The sequence below is a fragment of the Engraulis encrasicolus genome, chromosome 13 (assembly GCF_034702125.1).
Source record: "Engraulis encrasicolus isolate BLACKSEA-1 chromosome 13, IST_EnEncr_1.0, whole genome shotgun sequence".
Taxonomy (NCBI): domain Eukaryota; kingdom Metazoa; phylum Chordata; class Actinopteri; order Clupeiformes; family Engraulidae; genus Engraulis; species Engraulis encrasicolus.
In genome coordinates this window covers 32,124,798-32,144,399 of record NC_085869.1, presented here as the reverse complement: position 1 = coordinate 32,144,399, position 19,602 = coordinate 32,124,798, and the positions used below count along the sequence as shown (strand labels likewise).

At 46.1% G+C, this 19,602-nt stretch overlaps 1 protein-coding gene across 1 annotated transcript in view; it reads left to right on the top strand.

Annotated features, from left to right (window-relative positions):
- The window catches only part of xpo4 (exportin 4), a 77,148-nt gene that overhangs the window by 44,562 nt on the left and 12,984 nt on the right, over positions 1-19,602 (top strand). The window contains exons 8-13 of the mRNA XM_063213737.1: positions 2,772-2,929; positions 13,241-13,415; positions 13,808-13,984; positions 14,893-15,035; positions 15,355-15,500; positions 16,094-16,271. Coding sequence (XP_063069807.1) covers positions 2,772-2,929; positions 13,241-13,415; positions 13,808-13,984; positions 14,893-15,035; positions 15,355-15,500; positions 16,094-16,271 — 977 coding nt within the window. The remainder of the gene's footprint in view (positions 1-2,771; positions 2,930-13,240; positions 13,416-13,807; positions 13,985-14,892; positions 15,036-15,354; positions 15,501-16,093; positions 16,272-19,602) is intronic.

The following is a 19,602-nucleotide window of genomic DNA, read 5'->3' as shown; positions in this document are numbered from 1 at the left end:
ACTTGTCGCTCCGCTGGAAGACCTGTTGCACATGTGTTAGTGTTTTGTTTTGGGTTTTATTTTTTTCAACCACAACACAAAGAATGACGATGAGCACACGCAAGGGCACTGAAACTTGCATGAAGAGGAAGAGACCTCACATCTCCGCTCCTCCATCCACACTGGGGTTCTAGTGCCCAACCTGCTCGGGACCCTTTTCTGAATTTGCTCAGGCGATGCAGAACCTCACAGATCAATAAAGGGAATCGTACCAGAACCTCTCGAAGAACTCCAAAGGAACTTGGTCACGGTTCTATTCCGAGACAGAACCCCTACCCCAGTAATTCTCTTCTCTTTGATTGACCAACTTGGCTGCTGGGTTGGATTGTGTTGGCTTGGATGGTGGATTGATTGATTGATTTTGTTTTGTTTTGCCTGACTGATCAATAGGTGAACTAGCGGATTGCTTAATTAATGAGCTAATTGGCCTCTCCACTAACGGGTTTGATGTGGAGGCGTGTCGAGGCGAGCTTCCATGAGCGCAAGTCTGTTTGTGGTTATCGGCTCAGCGTGCAAGTATACGAGAGTGCCTATTGCTCTCTCCATACACTTTCGGACTGTCTCTCACACACACACACGCACACGTATCGGCAAGTGTGTGTTTTTTCCTCTATACCCTTTCCAACTGGAGATCGTTGTGAGAAGGAGTGAGAGGGAGCGAGAGCAGGAGAGGGGGATAGAGGAGAAGAGGAGGAAAGAGAGAGAGAGGTGAGTGACTTCTCTCCTCAGAGATCGTTATCGATTCGACTCAGATTTTCGCCAGAACTCTCTTCAGAGACCGGCTCTTGGCTCGCGCGCTGTGTTAAATCAAAGTCAGATTCCTGTGCAAGTGTGTGTATGTGTGTGCTTGCCTGGGTACACACACACACACACGTGTGTGTGTCTGTGTGTGCGTTTGTGAGATTGTGCACTGTCCAGATCTTGTGGAAAAACTCCCCGCATCTGTGCACAAGCAGTCATGTGTGTGTCATGTGTAGTATGTGTGTGAGGTTACGAGTCCTCATTAATGTGTGTTGATTTTGTGTCAAATCCTTGTGTGTGTGTGTGTGTGTGTGTGTTGATGTCAATACCTCAACACGAGTGTGCATGCACATCTGTTTGTGTTTCTGTGCGTGTTTGTGTGTAGTTGGGTGTTGAAGGTGTGCGTGTGTGTGTGTGTGTGTGTGTGTGTGTTTAATCGATTGTGTGTGTGTGTGTGTGTGTGTGTGCGTTTGGTCAGCTGCCAGTGTGCGGGGTCTGGAGTGTCTCCTGGCCTCTTAGAGGGGGTCTGTCTACTCCGCTCTGTCCCACTGCTGGCATACACTGTACGACTCTCACTACACTCACTCAACCCCCACCTAGCTCTGTCCTGATCTCTTTTGTTTTATTATGGTTTATCTCTCCTTCCTTGTGTTTACCTGTGGATCTGCCTGTTTTTCATTTATTTTTTTTGTCTCACATTCTTCCCTCTCATGCTCTGGCACAGTTTTGCTCCATCACGTTGCTTCTTTCTATCTCTTTTCCATTGTCATATGTGTGTCTATCTATCTATCTATCTATCTATCTATCTATCTATCTATCTATCTATCTATCTATCTATTAGGGATGCAAATTATCGATTAATTCATTAATCATTAGTTGATAGCCTTATTGATCGACTTACGATTAATTGATAAGTGGCGTTTTTCCCCCGAACCAGCGTTTTTCTCAATGTTTCTCCAAAATCTCCTTTGATTAAAAATTGAGATAAAATACCACATTTAAATTTATTCTATTTCAAGTCTTTAATCCAAAGGTGATTTAAATATTCCCACTATTCACACCCCTCTTCACACACACTCTTCACATGCACATTTCACCTGGGTCTCTTGTCAGTTGAATTGTCGATTAATTGCGATTAATGTTTTTTAATCGATTAACGCATTGATCGATTAAAGTCGATTAATCAATTACTCGTTTGCATCTATCTATCTATCTATCTATCTATCTATCTATCTATCTATCTATCTATCTATCTATCTATCTATCTATCTATCTATCACTGCCGCACTATATCTTCCTCACTTTCACAGTCACTTACACTCTCTGTCACAACTGCTGCTTACTGTATCTGTTGCTTTGCTCTTTCACTCATTCTCTCATTTTCTCATTCTCTCTCTCTCTCTCTCTCTCTCTCTCTCTCTCTCTCTCTCTCTCTCTCTCTCTCTCTCTGACACGGCCACACATTTTCCTCTCCTAACTGTCTCCTTGTCTCTGTTTCTCCCTCGCTCCTGCGACTGCTGACTTTAACACAGAGCAGTGGCGGTTTTCTGGGGCTCCTGAGATGTGTTTGTTCCACAGGCTAGCAGCGCCGATGGCAATATGCTGCCTTTTAACAGTGCCCAGTTGTGCTGAAAGGTCAGCGATGGGCCACTCGTTTTTAATAAAAACTTCTTTATTGCATTCTTTTCCCCTCCCTCCCTCTATCTCTCTCTTTCTGAATCCCATCCTTACCTTTTCTCTTTTTTCCATCTAATCTCATCCTCCTTCTTGTCCTCCACTTCCTCTCATCTATCCCTCCTGTCTATTATCTCATCCTCCATCTCTCTTTCTTCCTCGCTCACTATCTCTTGCTTCTTTTCTTTCTCTCTCCCCTCCATCTCTCTTCCGTCACTCTCTCCCCTCTCTCTCTCCCCTCTCTCTCTCTCCTCCCTCCCTCTCTCTCTCTCCCTCCCTCTCTTCTCTCCTCTCCTATCCCTCCCTCCGTTTCTCAGGTGCACCGGAAGATCCGTGAGGACTCCGACATGGCTCAGGACTCTCTGCAGTGCCTGGCTCAGCTGGCCTCCATGCACGGGCCCATCTTCCCCGACGAGACGGCCCAGGTCACCTACCTGGCCCACCTGGTGGAGGGCCTCCTCAACATGATCAACGGGTCAGTACCACGACTACACTGTCACATGACCAACGGGTCAGTACCACTATACTGTCACCGTTAATGGCCTAGCTACTGTCACTCAATTCTGTGCGTCTTGCAGGGGAAGTGTTCAAATGTCGGAAAGGTCAATATCATCAGCTCCATGACAGATAAACGGTTCAGTACCACTACTGCAATATGATCAACGGTTCAGTACTGCTACAAAGGGTCAGTACTGTTGTCCACCTTATTATCCACGGTTACAAGGATGCCGCATTACTATCTGGGTAGCAGTTGCTGGTGTGAAATCATTCAAAAGGGACTATGGGCAGCCTAGCAGGAACTAGCAGATGGGAAATCATGTGGTAGCTAAAAAAAAACGTTTCTGTTTATTGCTTTTTTGTTGTTGTTGTTTTTTTTTTTTAAATGATGATTGAGGGCCAGTTGGGTCAGTACGGCCGCAAGTGTTTCAGGTTCAACATGTCAAAAGGTCTTCATCCATGCCAACACTTCAGAAACATTATGACCAAACTAATGCATGTTTATTTAGTAGCAGGTTATGGTCCTTGCATAAATCATTGCATCTCGCAGGTTTGGACTGAGTTGTCTTTCAGGAAAAGGTCAAAGATCACAATGAACATCCTGCTTTGTCAGTTTGCCATATTCGGTGTAGAGTTGGGTGCTCAGGTTGTCAGTTGTGATGTCATGGGTTCAAAGTTCAAAAGGTGCAGGATTAGAGTTGGTCTGATCATATAAGGCCACAGGGGCTGTGGAGTGTTACATGGTCTTGAGTTTAAGAGTGAATCATCGGCACTGGGCATCATCTCCTGTCCACACACACACACACACACACACACACACACACACACACACACACACACACACACACACACACACACACACCAGATGAGTCAAGCTCCTGGGTTGGGATGTTGCACTCTAGTTGGCTTGCAGTCAGCCAGGCCTGTATGCATTTTACAAGCTAGATTTATTGGAGAAGAGCGTTTCTAAGTTGTTCGTGTCTGTGTGAACGCCCCCTTTCCATTGTCTGTCCTCCACAGCTATACTCTACTGAAATGGTAATTTATTTCATTTACCTCAGCTCTCAAGGTCTAGTGACTTGACTTCTTGGCCATCAAGGCTGTCAAACTTGATCAGTTGTTGTGAACTCATTCATCTCCCTTCCCAAAACCTGGATTCAGAAAGATGTGTTGGTAATGTATGTGTGAGAATTCTCAATGCGAATCATGTTTGTTGATCTTTTTGTTTACCTCAGTTTTCTATGGCTCTTTATTAGAAATGGTTTTTCAGTCGAGCATAAACTGTAGCCTGTCTGCTGTGAGTGCGTTTAGGAGGAGCCCCATAGCAACAGCTGGTGGATGTGTGCATTGCCAAATAGTTCCGATGTAAGTAGACCATGCTGCTATGCTAAGGTCACATGTTTAATCCCCATCAGGCGTACACAAACACCAAAATACACACCCATCAACAAGCACAAATCAACACACATGCGCGCAACGCACACACCAAATATGTACACAAAATATGCACGCACACGCACACACACACACACACACACACACACACACACACACACACACACACACACACACACACACACACACACACACACACACACACACACACACACACACACACCGTACACGTGTCTCACAGAACTCTCGTTCTCATTCACACAAACGCATACAAAACATGAATGGTGTGTACCTTAATGCTAAAAATGGTGGTTAGCTTACAACTTAAAAGAGGGTAACCAAAAAAAGGTGAATGAAATTTTGTACAGATGTTGGTACTCGATCAGCATATCCTGTTATTCTGCTGATCGAGGGTTCTCCTTGGTTCACGGAGGTCATGGCAGGTTAGAGTGGAATCCCTACGTGTGTGTGGTTTTCCACGACTGTCGGAATTGAGGCGCGCGTGTGTGCGTCTGTGTTTCCTTTGGTGAGGGCGCTTGCGATGGTTGTACTGATGTTAGCAGTGCCAGCTTGTGTTTATTTGAAGACGAGGGTGTGTGTCATTTTTAATGTCCGCACATTTCTGTGTGTGTGTGTCTCATCGGAATGGCTGCGGTCGCTGACCGAAAGCGAGAAGGAGAGCAGAGGAGGGGCGGCTTTGTGGTCATGTATTAATAATAAACACACACACACAGAGAGACGGATGGTGTTGGTTTTGAACATGTGACCCCAAGTACATGGATCAGGGTCTTCATTTCCGTGCACGTCAGAACACACACACACACACACACACACACACACACACACACACACACACACACACACACACACACACACACATTTTACGTCACTAACCAAAACAGGCTGAGTCTCTCCTTTCCCTCTCTGCTGTAGTTTGATAACACGCATTCACACACCGGCAGTATGTAACTCAACATCACACACACAGCCAGGGTCTCTCTCCCTCTTTCCCGGACTGCAGGATTTTTTTCTTCGCTCTTTTCTGCTTTCCCCCCCCCCCCTTTCTCCTCCTTGGCCTTTTTTCACCTCTCTCGTTTCACCATTCTCTCTGTCTCTCATTTGTTCTCCCCCCTCTTTTTCTCTCTCTATTCTTTCTTTTTTTCTTACCCCCTCTCTCTCCTCTCATCTCCCTCTCCTCCATTTCTCTTTTTCTCTCTCTTGTCCCCCTCTCCTCCCCTTGCCCCCCCCCTCTCTCTCTGTCAGTAATCACCTATTCCTGGAGCCTTTTTCCAGTTGCATCATCGGAAAGCCATGCAGTGGTGCAGGTCAGCCAGTGGGCCAGCCGTGATCCAGGCTCCTCGCTGCGCCCCGCAACACTCCTCTCCCTTCTCTCCCACTCCTCTCTCTTTCTCCTCTTTTCAGTTTCTCTGACTCCTCTCTTCCACTACTCTTCCGCTCTTTTCTTCCGCTCTTCTCTTCTGCTCCTCTCTTCTCACACTCTCCTCTCCCCTGTCTGTTCTGCCTCTTTCTGTCCTCTCTTTTGCTCCTCTTCCCCTCCTCACTTTGCCCCGCATGACTCTGTTCCTCTCCTCTCCTCCCCCTCCCCTCCTCTCCTTTTGTGTCTCCCCTGTCCTTTCTCTCTGCTCCCTTCCTCCTTTCCTCCTCTCCTCCTTTCCTTTCTTCCCTCCTCTCCTCCTCCCTTCTCTCCACACGTCTCCTTTCCCATTTGGCCCTCTCTTCTCCTCACTTCACCCCACTCCTCTCTGCTCCCCGCTGCTCTCTCCTCACCTCCTCCTCTCCTCACCTTCTCTCCTCTCCTCTCCTCTCTGCTCCCCGCTGCTCTCTCCTCACCTCCTCACCTCCCCTCCTCTCCTCACCTCCTCTCCTCCTCTCCTCTCCTCACCTCCTCTCCTCTCCTCACTTCACCCCACTCCTCTCTGCTCCCCTCTCTTCTCTCCTCACCTCCTCTCCTCACCTCCTCTCCTCACCTCCTCTCCTCCTCTCCTCTCCTCACCTCCTCTCCTCTCCTCTCCTCTCCTCTCCTCTCCTCTCTGCTCCCCGCTGCTCTCACCTCACCTCACCTCTCCTCCCTCTCTCCTCTCCTCTCCTCTCCTCTCCTCTCCTCTCCTCTCCTCTCCTCTCCTCTCCTCTCTGCTCCCCTCCTCTCCTCTCCTCACCTCCTCTCCTCTCACCTCCTCTCCTCTCCTCTCCTCTCCTCTCCTCTCCTCTCCTCTCTGCTCACCCGCTGCTCTCTCTTTCTCTCCTCTTCTCTCTTCTCCTCTCCTCTCCTCTCTCCTCTCCCCTCATCTCCTCTCCTGTCCCCTCCTCTCCTCTATTCTCCTCTCCTCTCCTCTCCTCTCCTCTCCTCTCCTCTCCTCTTTAATATTCCCTTTGCGTTTCTCTTCCTCTTTTCTACTCCTCTTTCTGTGCTGTGATTCTGAGCTCCATCTGATTGGTGTTAGTAGCCCAGTGGGAAGCCTCTCCACAGACCCCCACATGTTACAACTGCACTTCCACTGGCAGAAAGTTGGAGGGAGTGGGGTGGAGAGGTGGGGCAGGAATGAAAAAGGTGTTCTAATCCCTTTAGCTCACAGGTTAGCATATGTGCCCAAGGACACATTGATACACACCACGCACACTGGCACACACACACACACACACACACACAGACATGCACACACGTGCACATGCACACACGTGCACATGCACACACACAGGCCACACTTGGGTTTTGTTTTGTGGAGCATATAAACACTCTACACCAAGCGAAGAAATATGTGGGTGTGACTCTGCATAGTATTAGTTTCTTCATACTGTATGTGCCACTTGTACAATTCAGGATATGTAAGAAGGTGCTCTGTGCTCTGACTTAATTAATTTATCCCTGAATGAATGAATGAATGAATGAATGAATGAATGAATAATAATTAAAAAAAACAGATTTTATTTGTATTTTGGCTGCAGTGTTTGGGCAGGAAGGATGGTGTTGTCGTTTGAGGGGTCACAATTAGAGTTCTAACTGGGTCTTGGTCCAAGCGCAGGTTTACCTCCTCATCTTAACAATACAGCCAGCCAGTCAGAGCTGAGCTCCCTCGGCTGCAGCCTTTATAATGATACAATACTCCCTCCTTCAAAAAGGCAATTGAAACAATAATTATTTACCATTTGTTCGTATTTGTATTCATTCATTTTTCATGTATTTATTTCTCCTTTACTCCTTTATTTTCATCCCTGTGCAGTGAGTACAGTACTCTTGGTATTGTGGCAAAGTACAATAAACAGGCATACATCATCACAGTGAAAGGATTTTATTATCTTTTTGTGGGCAAACCTAAATCATACACATTCATCCATGACTGAAATGCTTTTGAGCAAGGCAACTAACCCCACACATTACTTCAGGCACTGTAACCAATAGCCTAAATGACTCCTGAGGAAAAATGTCTGCTCACAGTAATGTACTAATGAATAATTATACAGACGATTTCTCCCTGATGTTGACTGTCATGGTGTGCCCCCTCAAAGAGGAAAGAGGAGGAAGCCAGTAAAGAGGTTGTGATTAGTAGTAGCCTCATGGACTGTATGGTGAAATGGGAGTTGTAGGTTAACTTTATCTTTTGCTTCTAGCTGCAGTACCACACCACTGGACAAGTATCCTGCAAAGCCATTTGTATCTTTTTTGAACACATAAATGACTTCCTTCTCATTCTTACACAACCTTATGGCCATTTGTCGGTCATCTAGGTTATCCCTTACTGTGAATCTAAAGTAGTACACCCCCTTCACTGGAGCTATGAAGAAACCGGAAAAGTCATCGTAGGCCTTCCCAACATTTGTAATGACTTTATCAAAGGCCAGGTTCAAGTCATTACCAATTGCCTCAGTATCTCCTTGAAATGACAGGCTTGCTGAGAAGGCCACCTTGGCTGTTCCTGCAATCTGATTTTGAATATTCTGAACTTTGCCCTCCGTGGTTGTCAACTGGTCTGTAATTGTTGTCAGGCCACCCGTAACTGTGGTCATCTGGTGTGTGATGCTTGCAAGCATCTCCCCCTGAGCTCCGCTCTCTTGTTTCAGGCTCTTCATGTCATCTTCAGTGTTCAGCAGTCTAGCACTCAGAAGAGTCAGCTTCACCTCTTGGGCTGCGTTCACCTTCGTCAGGCTGATCGTTGTAGCGTTTGATGGCACTCCTATCCACCTGCAGGGCTGCGTTCTCTCTCCTCAGGGCCTCCACCTCCACCTTCATGGCAGCCAGCTGGGCTCCCTGTACTGTGTTCTCCGCCTGCAGGGCCTCTGTGTCCTCCTCGGCCTTCTCCAGCCAGCTCTTGCTGTGCTGCAGCTCCACCCTCATCTCCACCACCGCTGTGCCGAGCTTCTCCATCGCATCCCGGAGGCGGGTCAGTTCAGTAGAGACGTCCAACTGAGTGGTCACCTCAACACCACCACCACCACCACCATTGATGCCAACAGTAGTCGTAGTAGCAGCAGCCCCAGTGCCCTGACTTTCTGTCTTGACTTCCGTCTGGGTGTTTCGTGCCTGAGCTCCACACATGGAGAGGAGCAGTAGAACCAGCAGAGTTACTGCGATGCTCATCTTTTTTTAATTGACTTTTTACCCTACTAGTAGTCTGTTTCTCAGTTGGCGACCGCAGGGTGTGAGGCTTTATCCCCAGCGAATGTGTTTTTATGGCATAGTGAGTCCTTGAGGCAGATATTTTGAAACACAGAGCACTGGGGGACGTGGTGTGAATCTAGGTAAACTGGTGCAATGGTGGCTACGGTTATGTATTCAGCTGTCAATGTTTTGGAATAAATACACTCCACCTGCATCCACCTCCATCATGCAGGGCAGGTACTGATATGGGGGATATTTCACTGGCACAAGTCCAGCGTGCTGGTTACTAGAGCCAACAGTCTCCAGTCTTATTGTGACATAGTGAGGCAGGGAATGAGAGATGGGGGCACTTTGTCAAAAATGTTACAAATCTGGTGATATTATATAGTTTGTTTATTTATTCAGAGGTCAGTGTTGTTGGGCTCACCTCTAAGTCAGTGTTGTTTTGGTCATACTTATTGCAGAACAGCTGTTGAGATTTCCTTTTTTTAATCTACGGTGTTTTTTGCTTAGGGGTTTATATGCAGCCATTTGTTGTATTAAGTACTGCAGTGCTTTTCATAATGTTTGGCCAATGTGTAGGTACTGTACTTAACATCACAATATCTGTCATAGGTCTGTCATGATTTAAGTAAGAGTAGAGAAACCAAGAAATGTGGTGATGAAGGAACTTCAGTGGTTATCTTGTGTGAATATTATCGTGATGTGATGTGTAACATTGCTACAGACCAGCAGAGACAATATTATAGTTTGAGAGATTTTTATTTTCACATCAACATTATTTTGACAGAAATGTTCAGATTGGCCCTACTGTGGCCTAATGATGGGGCACTCGTCTGCTATGCGGCCGACCCGGGTTCGAGTCCCGGTCCGGGTCCTTTGCCAGTCCTTCCCCGTCTCGCTCTCCCACTTGCTTCCTGTCACCATCTTCACTATACTATCATAAATAAAGTCAAAAAGACCAAAAAATATCTTTTTTTTAAAAGAAAGAAATGCTCAGATTGTGCGGATGTTCTTTTTTTCCCAAAATGGCCCTCACTCTACCGCTCTCACTGTGGCTACAGGAGGAAGCCAGTGAAAGTACTATGATTGCTTGCATTATCAAACGGTCTTTGGTTTGCAGGAAGACACAATTTAATGAGATCTATGTTAATGAGGTTGATGAGGTCAGAGCCCCACCAATGAGGGCCAGGAGCCCCAGCAGTGTGAATGTAGCTTTCATCGTCATCCACTTCCTCCTCTGTGTGCCAGTAGGCCTGGGCAGGTAGTGGGCCTCAAACTGCAGCCTGTGGTCTTTTATTGCATAGGTTAGTGTGTTGCATTATAGAGTTTTATCAGTGTGTGGATATTGAGTGCTTTTTTGACTGTTTCCTCAGCTGTGTGTGTGATATGAGAGAACACACACCTGTGAGCTCATATTATGGAACAGTGGTGTTCAGGATGATAATGCAGTTTTGAAAGCTGAGCTATGGATTTGTGTAATTCATTACTAATTCTTTGCAATGCGTTTCAAAATCTAGTTCATTTTTTTAGACTGACATCTTAATAGTATTACATTACAGTACATTACATTGCATTTGGCAGACGCTTTATAACCAAAGAGGACATGTGCTTGTTGGAAGTGACAAATTATTACATACTGTTGTGGATGCCAAAAACGAGGCCTTCTCCCCAGCAAATGTCTTCATGGCCTTGTGAGTCGAGATATTTTTAAACACAGAGCATTAAGGACGCTGTCTGAAACTAGGCAAACCGCTGCAATGGTGGATACGGTTATGTATTCAGCTGTCAATGTTTTGGAATAAATGCACACCTCCTCTAAGGTCATGCAGTCCCAGGTACTGATATGGGGGATATTTCGAGCATTTTGAATTCTGGGGCCGATAGTCACTGCCTTTTTGTGGTGTAGTGAGGCAGGGAATGAGAGATGGAGGGCTTTGGCAAAAATGCTAGAAATCTGGTGATATGTTGTACACTATGTTTTTATTTATTCAGTGGTTAGTGATAGGGGTGATCCCACAAGTCAGTGTAGTATTGATCATACCTGTTGCAGAACAGCTGTTGTTGAGTTCTCCATTTTTTATCTGTCAGCTAACTGACTCAGTCTTTTTTGCTCTGCATTCCTGTCTTTACTGGAGTTTGTTGTCCATGTTGCTTGCTTCCAGGGTGTTAAGGGTTTATATGTTGTCATTTGGTGTATTTTTTCAAAATTAAAATATACCCGTGTCAATTAATTATTGCTGTGCTTTTCATAATGTTTGGGTAATGTATAGGTATAGTCCTTAACATCACAATATCTGTAATTGGTCTGTCATCATTTAAGTAAGCGTACAGAACCCAAGAAATGTGCTGATGAAGACACTTCCCTGATTTATCGTATGTGGATAGGATAGTGATGTGAGGTGTAACATTGCTACATACCAGCACAGACAATATTGCAGTTTGGGAGATTTTTATTTTCACATCAACATTTGACAATGCTCAGATTGTGGTGGTGATGATGGTGGTGTGGTGGTGATCTTTTTTTTTTCTTCAAAATGGCCATCACTCTACCGCTCTCGCAGTGGAAATAGGAGGAAGCCAGTGAAAGTACTATGATGGTTGGCATTATCGTACAGTCTTTGGTTTGCAGGAAGCCGCAAGTTAACTAGATCACCGACCTCCAGCTGTAGAACCACACCACCAGTGAGATACGTTCCTTTTCCGTCTGTTTCAGCTTCTGATAACCTCATGATTTGCTGGCTTTCATTCTTAACCATCCTTATGTTCATGGAGCGTGTAGTTAAATGGTCAAGAACAGTGAACCTGAAATAGTAGACTCCCCTCACAGGAGCACTGAAGAAACCTGTAATGCTGTTGTAAGCCTGTCCAACGTTGGTGAGTATTTCACTGAAAACCACGTTCAATTCCTTTTCCCCTGCTTCCAAGTATGCATCGCTTGGAAATAGAGCTGCAGAGAAGGCTACTTTTGGGTGCTCTTCGATCTCTCTCCGTATGTTCACCACTTCTGCCTCAGTGGATGTCAGGTTGTGTTTTACCACGTTAAGATCAGCTGCTTGAGTGCTGGTTTCCTCTTTCAGGTTCTCCACTGCTGTCTCACTTGTGTCCAGTCTGGTTTTCACCTTTGAGAGGTCAATTTTGAGGTCAGCATTCTCCCTGGTGAGGTTGATCACCTGAGCCCTGACAGTTGTGAGGTCTGCGTACATCTCAGCGTTAGCTGCCTTTAGATTTGCCACTTCAGTCTTCGCAGTCTCCAGTTGCAGGTCCTGAGCGGCGTTCTGCTCCCGTTGCTCCTCAACGTCTGTCTGCAGGCTGGCTATCTGCCCTCTGCTGTGCTGGACTTCATTGTTGGTGACGCTCAGCTCGACCTTCAGCTCCACCACCTCAGCTTCCAGGCTGTCCACCTTGTCTGTCAGTCGATTCAGCTCGGCAGCTAGGTCAAGCAAGGTGATGACCTCAGTAGAAGAATCAGCCCCAGTGCCCTGACTCTCAGCCTGAACTCTTGGTGGACTGCTGTAGGCCCCATCAAACATGGCCAGTAGGCCCAACAGTGTGAGTGCTGCCTTCATCATCGTCTCGGTGAGCATGAGCAGGATTTGAGCCTCATGCCACAGTGTGTGGCCTTTTTATTGCGTTTCACCAATCATTGGGTCATTCAGAGTGCTATTTTGACTGTTTGCTCAGCTGTTTGTGTGATATGAGAAAACACACCTGTGACCTCATTCTATGAAATAGTTTTGTGGTTTGGAATGCTGAGACGACTGATATGTTTAATTCATGATCATTCTTTCCAGTATGTTTAAAGCAGGGGTTCATTTTACTTGTACAGTCATCCTATATTCTGTTTGTGTTGGAAGTTAAAAAGAGACAGCTGAGGATACTAATTACTGCAGACAGTTGAGGACACACAAACTACCTCAAAACAGTCCAGTTTAAATTAAAATAGAAAAAGAAAACGCTAAACAGGAAATTGTATTCGAATACCCCTCATTTCTGTCATGGTATGGGATATGTAACTTGCATTTTTTGTATTATTATTTATAATATCCATTTATGGGGTGCACTGGCTCTTCGAGCTACAACACTGTCCCATTAAGCCGGTGACCTGGCTTCAATTCTGACCCGAGGTCCTTTGCTGGACCTTCCCCCCCTCCTCTCTCTCCTACTAAATTCTTGTCAGACTCTTCCACTGTCCTGTCCTAAATAACTAAAGGTAAACGCCCAAAAAGTACATTTTAAAATAAATAATAAATAGTAATGGGTATTTCTGTGTTTCAGCATTGAGATTGAGGACTCAGAGGCAGTAGGCATCTCTAACATCATCAGCAACCTGATCACCACGTTCCCGCGCAGCATCCTCACAGCGTTGCCTAGCGACCTCTTCTCATCCTTCATCAACTGCCTGACGCTGCTCACATGCTCCTTTGGACGCAGCGCCGCCCTAGAGGAAGTGGTGAGGACTGCACCCGTCTGTGGTTACCATTACACATCCATCTTTTTATTGAGAGAAACCAAAGCATGTCCCATCACATTTCTCAGTTCACGCACTCGCATATCTCATCTCGCACACATCTCATTGAAGTCCATGTTGAGTTGCGGAACATATGAAGACATACCACATTAAATTGATTCACTGTTTTTTGTGTGTGTGTGTGTGTGTGTGTGTGCATGTGCGCGTGCGCGTGTGCCTGTGCGTGTGCACTGCATACATATATCTGTACACCATGAGTCTGAGTACACTTGTCTCTGTGTGTGACGTGTGCTTTGTGTGTCCGCATGTACCTGTGTACACGTTTATAATGTAAGTTTTGTATATGCATGTGTGACCTCCTGTGTGTGTTGCAGCTGGATAAGGATGACATGGTGTACATGGAGGCGTACGATAAGCTGCTGGAGTCGTGGCTGACGCTGGTCCAGGACGATGAGCACTTCCCCAGGGGCTGCTTCGTACAGCCCGCCGTGCAGGTCTTCAACTCTTACATACAGTGCCACCTCGCAGCACCCGACGGCACACGCAACCTGGTGAGAGATGCAAACGATATCTGATATCTGATAATTACAATTGTGCAATGCACTCAGTGAACAACCCTCCCCAAACTCCCACCCATTTACCCACCCTCAGCTAGCCTATAGACAGTGATTGAGTTATAAGTAATATGAACATACACAGGCGCACACACACACACACACACACACACACACACACACACACACACACACACACACACACACACACACACACACACACACACACACACACACACACACACACACACACACACACACACACACACACACACACACACACACACACAGAGGGGAAAAAAAGAAAAGAAAAAAAAAGGGGGGGGGGGGGTCATCTATTGTTCATGAATTGGTTCTTGTATGCTGTCATAATATGTAAGGAAAGTATTCCAGGTTCTCTCAAATCGCTGAATAGATCCCTTCAGCGTATAGCGTATTTTTTCCAATTTTAAGAAGGACATTGTGTCATTAATCCACTTCCTAAATGTCGGGGGCCTTTGCTCCTTCCATTGTAGGAGTATCTGCCGCCTCGCCAGGAGAGATGTAAAGGCTATGACAATATAAAAGTCACTCTTAATCGATCTGAAATTCTGTTTTCTTTTTATGAATTTGGCCGATTTCTAATCGTAGTTAAAATCTCTCTCTCTCTCTCTCTCCTTTTGTCTGCCGATTTCTCTCCCTCTTTCTCTCCTTTTGTCTGCCGATTTCTCTCCCTCTTTCTCTTTATCTCTCTCTCTATGCCTCCGTCCATCATTCTCTCCATTTGTCTCTCTCTCTCTCTCTCTCTCTCTCTCTCTCTCTCTCTCTCTCTCTCTCTCTCTCTCTCTCATATCTCCATCTCTCTCTTCCCTCTCTCTCTCTATCCCTCCCTCCCTCTCCACCTCTCTCCTCTTCTCCCCCGTCAGACGGCGAATGGCGTGGCGTCTCATGAGGAGGATGAGATAAATGAGTTGCAGGAGGACGACAGGGAGCTGTTCCAGGATCAGCTGGCCAGCATCGGCGTGCTGGGACGCATCGCATCAGACCACTGCATACCCCTGCTCACCAGGTACAACACACACACACACACACACACACACACACACACACACACACACACACACACACACACACACACACACACACACACACACACACACACACACACACACACACACACACACACACACACACCACTGCTCACCAGGTGAAGTGTGCACACACACAGGCAAGCCACACACGCACACAAACTATACAAACACATGCATACCCACACACATCGCATTGCATCGCAGCAAACCACTGCATACCGCTCCTCACCAGGTGCAGTACACACACACACCCACACACACACCCTCATTGTTTGTCATTGTCATTGTTTTCCCCAGCCTGCTAGAGGACCGGGTGACGCGGTTGCATGGGCAGCTCCAGAGGACCCAGCAGCACCTCATGTCCACTCCTGATCCCGGATCAGTGGACCGCAAGGTGCTCGACGACCTCTACGAAGACATCCATTGGCTCATACTTGTCACAGGTAAGGGCCGTGCATGGCTGCCTGCCTACTTGCCTGCCTGACTACCTGTTATAGGATTTTTGTACGTGTCTGTATGTGTTTGCTGTGTGTGTCTGTGCATGATTTTGTAAGAACTGGTGCTGACTGAAGCGCTTTGTGTTTGTAAGCTGTGTGACCACTGCCAAGGGGACATGGCTGACTGATGAGAAGTGGGCAGGTGTGTGCGTGTATGTGTCTGCGTCCTATCTGTTTATCAGCACCACTCTCACCTCATTTTTTATGCCTGTAGAATTGTGACTTTGTTTTGGTGTCTTTCTGTCTGTGGCTGTGTGTTTGTCTCTGTCTGTGTGCATGCTAATCTCTGTCTATCTGTGACTGTCGTTTCGTTTTTCTGTGCGTATACTCATGCCTGTCTGTGTGTTTCACATATACTCATATATTCATCTTTGTGTGTTTTCAGGCTACCTCTGTTGTGTGTGTGTGCGTGTGCGTGCGTGCGTGTAGACTACCTCTTGTATGTATCTTAATATGTGTATATATCCTTGTGTGTGTGCAGACTACCTCTTGTACGTATATTAATGTGTGTATATATGTGTGTGTGCGTGTGTGGCTAGGCTACCTCTTGGCAGACGACCCTCAGGGCGAGACTCCTCTGATCCCGTCGGAGGTGATGGAGTACTCCATAAAGCACTCCACAGGGGTGGACATCAACACCACCCTGCAGCTGCTGGGCTCCCCCGGCGAGAAGGCCTCCTCCATCCCAGGGTGCAACAGGACCGACTCCGTCATCAGGTGAGCGCACAGACAGAACACACATTCACATGACGATACAAAACATTACATTAGGTTGCATCACAACCGGACCGACTCCGTCATCAGGTGAGCGCACAGACAGAACACACATTCACATGACGATACAAAACATTACATTATGAGCACAGAGACAGGACACGCATTACACATGATGATACAAAACATTACATTATGAGCACAGAGACAGGACACGCATTACACATGATGATACAAAACATTACATTACATTACGTTGCATTACAACCGGACAGACTCCGTCATCAGGTCAGCACACAGAGACAGAGAACACACGCATTACACATGACAATACAAAACATAACATTATTTATGAGCACAGAGACAGGACACACATTACACATGACGATACAAAACATTACATTAGGTTACATTACAACAGGACAGACTCAGACATCAGGTGAACAGAGAGAAACAGTCTAGACACACTGTGTTACGTTAACGTTTCGTTACCTTACTTGACATTACATTAGATTACATTACGTTGCATTACATTGCATCATGTTACATCACATTGCAAAGTCCAAAGAAAGAAAGATGGAGGAGAAGACCTCCTATATCCCAGGATGCAACAGGACTGCCTCAGTCATCAGGTGGCCAGAGAGGCGGAACAAGCTTGACGCATTATTTTACAATACATTACATTAATTTACACGGCTGGGTTTCTCTTGTGCTTTGTATATTTATTAATTGTATATTATCACACAGCCTGTGCAATTGTGTGGCCTAAACAAGTACATGCACAGGAGTGATAAAAGTAACACACACTGGAAATCTAGCCATAACATGAATAGGCAAGAAGGGCATATAATAGGCTTGTTAGTTAATGCTGTAACAGATCATAAAGTGCTGGAGTGGTAATGCCCAGCTTCGTAAGGAGCAAATTAGAGGTTTACGACAACAGACTTAATTAACTGAACAGTAAAATGCCACTGAAAAACTTGAGTCGAAGTGACGTTCATTTCATGTGAGCCCTACTCAGTCTAGTGTGTTATTACTGTACACCCTTGTGCAATAAGATTAGATTACTTCATCCTAGTTGGAAAATATGTTTTTATGGTTTTGGTTTACAGTACGTAGTGGAATTGTCTGTGTCACTTGTTGGCACTGGTCCCCTTTGTCACCCACTTAAAGTGTCTCTGGTCAGGGCCGCGTTAACCCTCGCCGGGGCCCGGTGCAGACGCAATCCGGGGCCCCTACACCACATTATAATGAGCCATAGCCTATTAAAACGCATGAAACAACCCAGGCTACACGTTCTACTCCAACACAAAAAAGGGTGCGCGGAACCCCCTGCTGAGTTCACCAGTCGCAACCATTGAGAGTAAATATATAATAAATTTACTGTCAATGGTCGCAACGCAAGCCATTGGAAGGCTAGCCAGCTGACAGGGAGGAGATTCTGTGCACTACCGTTTAGCAGAGTAAACGTCGGCTCAGCTAGAACTACCAAACAGAAGCACAACCAAAAGTCTCTTATTTTTGCTACGTTGCTGCCGACCAATTTGTCGAATCGAAACCGTCGTGGGAAACACGTGTTAATTAATGTAACTTCCAATGGCCTTGGAAAGACTGGCTGTCTGTCAAAGGAAAGTAGCCTACTCAGCTGTCGCTTGACGCGAGGAAGGGGAATCCCCATAGCAGCGAACCACAGCAAAGTGAAGCTGTCACGAAATCCCCTCAAAATGTACCATATAGGCTACCAATTAAGAAGTCAGCGGTTTTCATCTAGATGGTGCATTACAATGCAATAGTGTGCAATCATTACAGTAGATTACGGTGCAAACTCGTAGGCCAAATGTTTAGATGTGGTTGTGGATGTAGCCTATCACGCAAGTTTTTTCCCCCCTCCCAGATAAGAGCCACTTGCTAACTGAACAATCCGCGAGTGGTACCCAGGCATGTTTTAACTGAACACAAAGCCGAACGCAAAGATATACGCTGACAGAGCATCGACATTAGTTCTATTACAGTGCTTTAGGGAAATGGCCATAACATTGCTTTAGGAAAATGCGACTAGCCTATATCATTTTAGTGTTTGCTAGATTGGCTTGCCCTGTTGTTGTCAGACTATCAGAACTTTGAGTGCTGGTTGGTGCACTTGCTACATAGCATTATTGTGAACACTTTTTAAAAAACACCTCAGAAGTGGTCCTCGCCGCGCCATGCAAGACTTTTGTTTCGGGAATGCAGTTGGGTGCGTGATTTATTTCCCCATGTTTTAACAATAGAATAAGATACAGTTAGGTTGGTGTGCTGTGCTCTGTTTGCTTAGCTTAGGCCTACATGATTGCACAAGTCCATGATCGCTATGCAACAATTATTACAAAAAGCGATTATAACACTGACATTACAAAAATGGATAACGTTGCAAACCTTCTCTTCAATGCGTTAATCCATGCCGGGCTGAAGTTTATCCGTACAATCTGAAGCAAGTGCTGACGCCGAGTTTCTCACATCTTTTTTAGACAGTAGCCCATCATCAAACTATAAAATTATTGACCATCGTTTTCACTGGTGGCACACAACCAGAAGCATCTGACTGAAATGATAAGTTCCGACCTCCGATTCCTGCGTGCATGCAGAGGCGATTCTAGGCTCAGCAAAGCGAAAATTAAAAAGAAAGAACACTTGTAACTTCTGTTCCCAAGCTACATTCTTGGGGGGCCCAAGCTGCCTGTCTAGCCTGGTGACAAGATATGTATATGCGCCTCTGCTTGCCTACGGATGGCGAAATGCGTCAAAAGTACAATTGATTGTCTCAAAATATCGTTTCATATTTTCCAATCTCTCTGATCTCACGACGTCCGGGGCCCCCTCTAGTGGCGGGGCCCGGTGCTGCAGCACCGGTTGCACCATAGGATAACGCGGCCCTGTCTCTGGTCACAGTCATGTCGTTTCCGACACACTTGGGTCAGGTGGGGAATTTCTGGGCTAAATATAATGCCACCCAGGAATGCAGAGAGGGAGAGAGAACGCCTTTTCTCCCTCCACCTCTCATGCAATGCCAGCTGGTGTGTGTGTGTGTGTGTGTGTGTGTGTGTGTGTGTGTGTGTGTGTGTGTGTGTGTGTGTGTGTGTGTGTGTGTGTGTGTGTGTGTGTGTGTGTGTGTGTGTGTGTGTGTGTGTGTGTGTGTGTGTGTGTGTGTGTGTGTGTGTGTGTGTGTGTGTGTGTGTGTGTGTGTTTGCACGTGTTTGCACGTGTTTGCACGCACGTGTGTGTGTGTGAGACACGGAGCGAGAGAAGTGTGTGTAAATTGTCGCCTAAAAGGAGTGACCACTAGCAAAGTAAGACA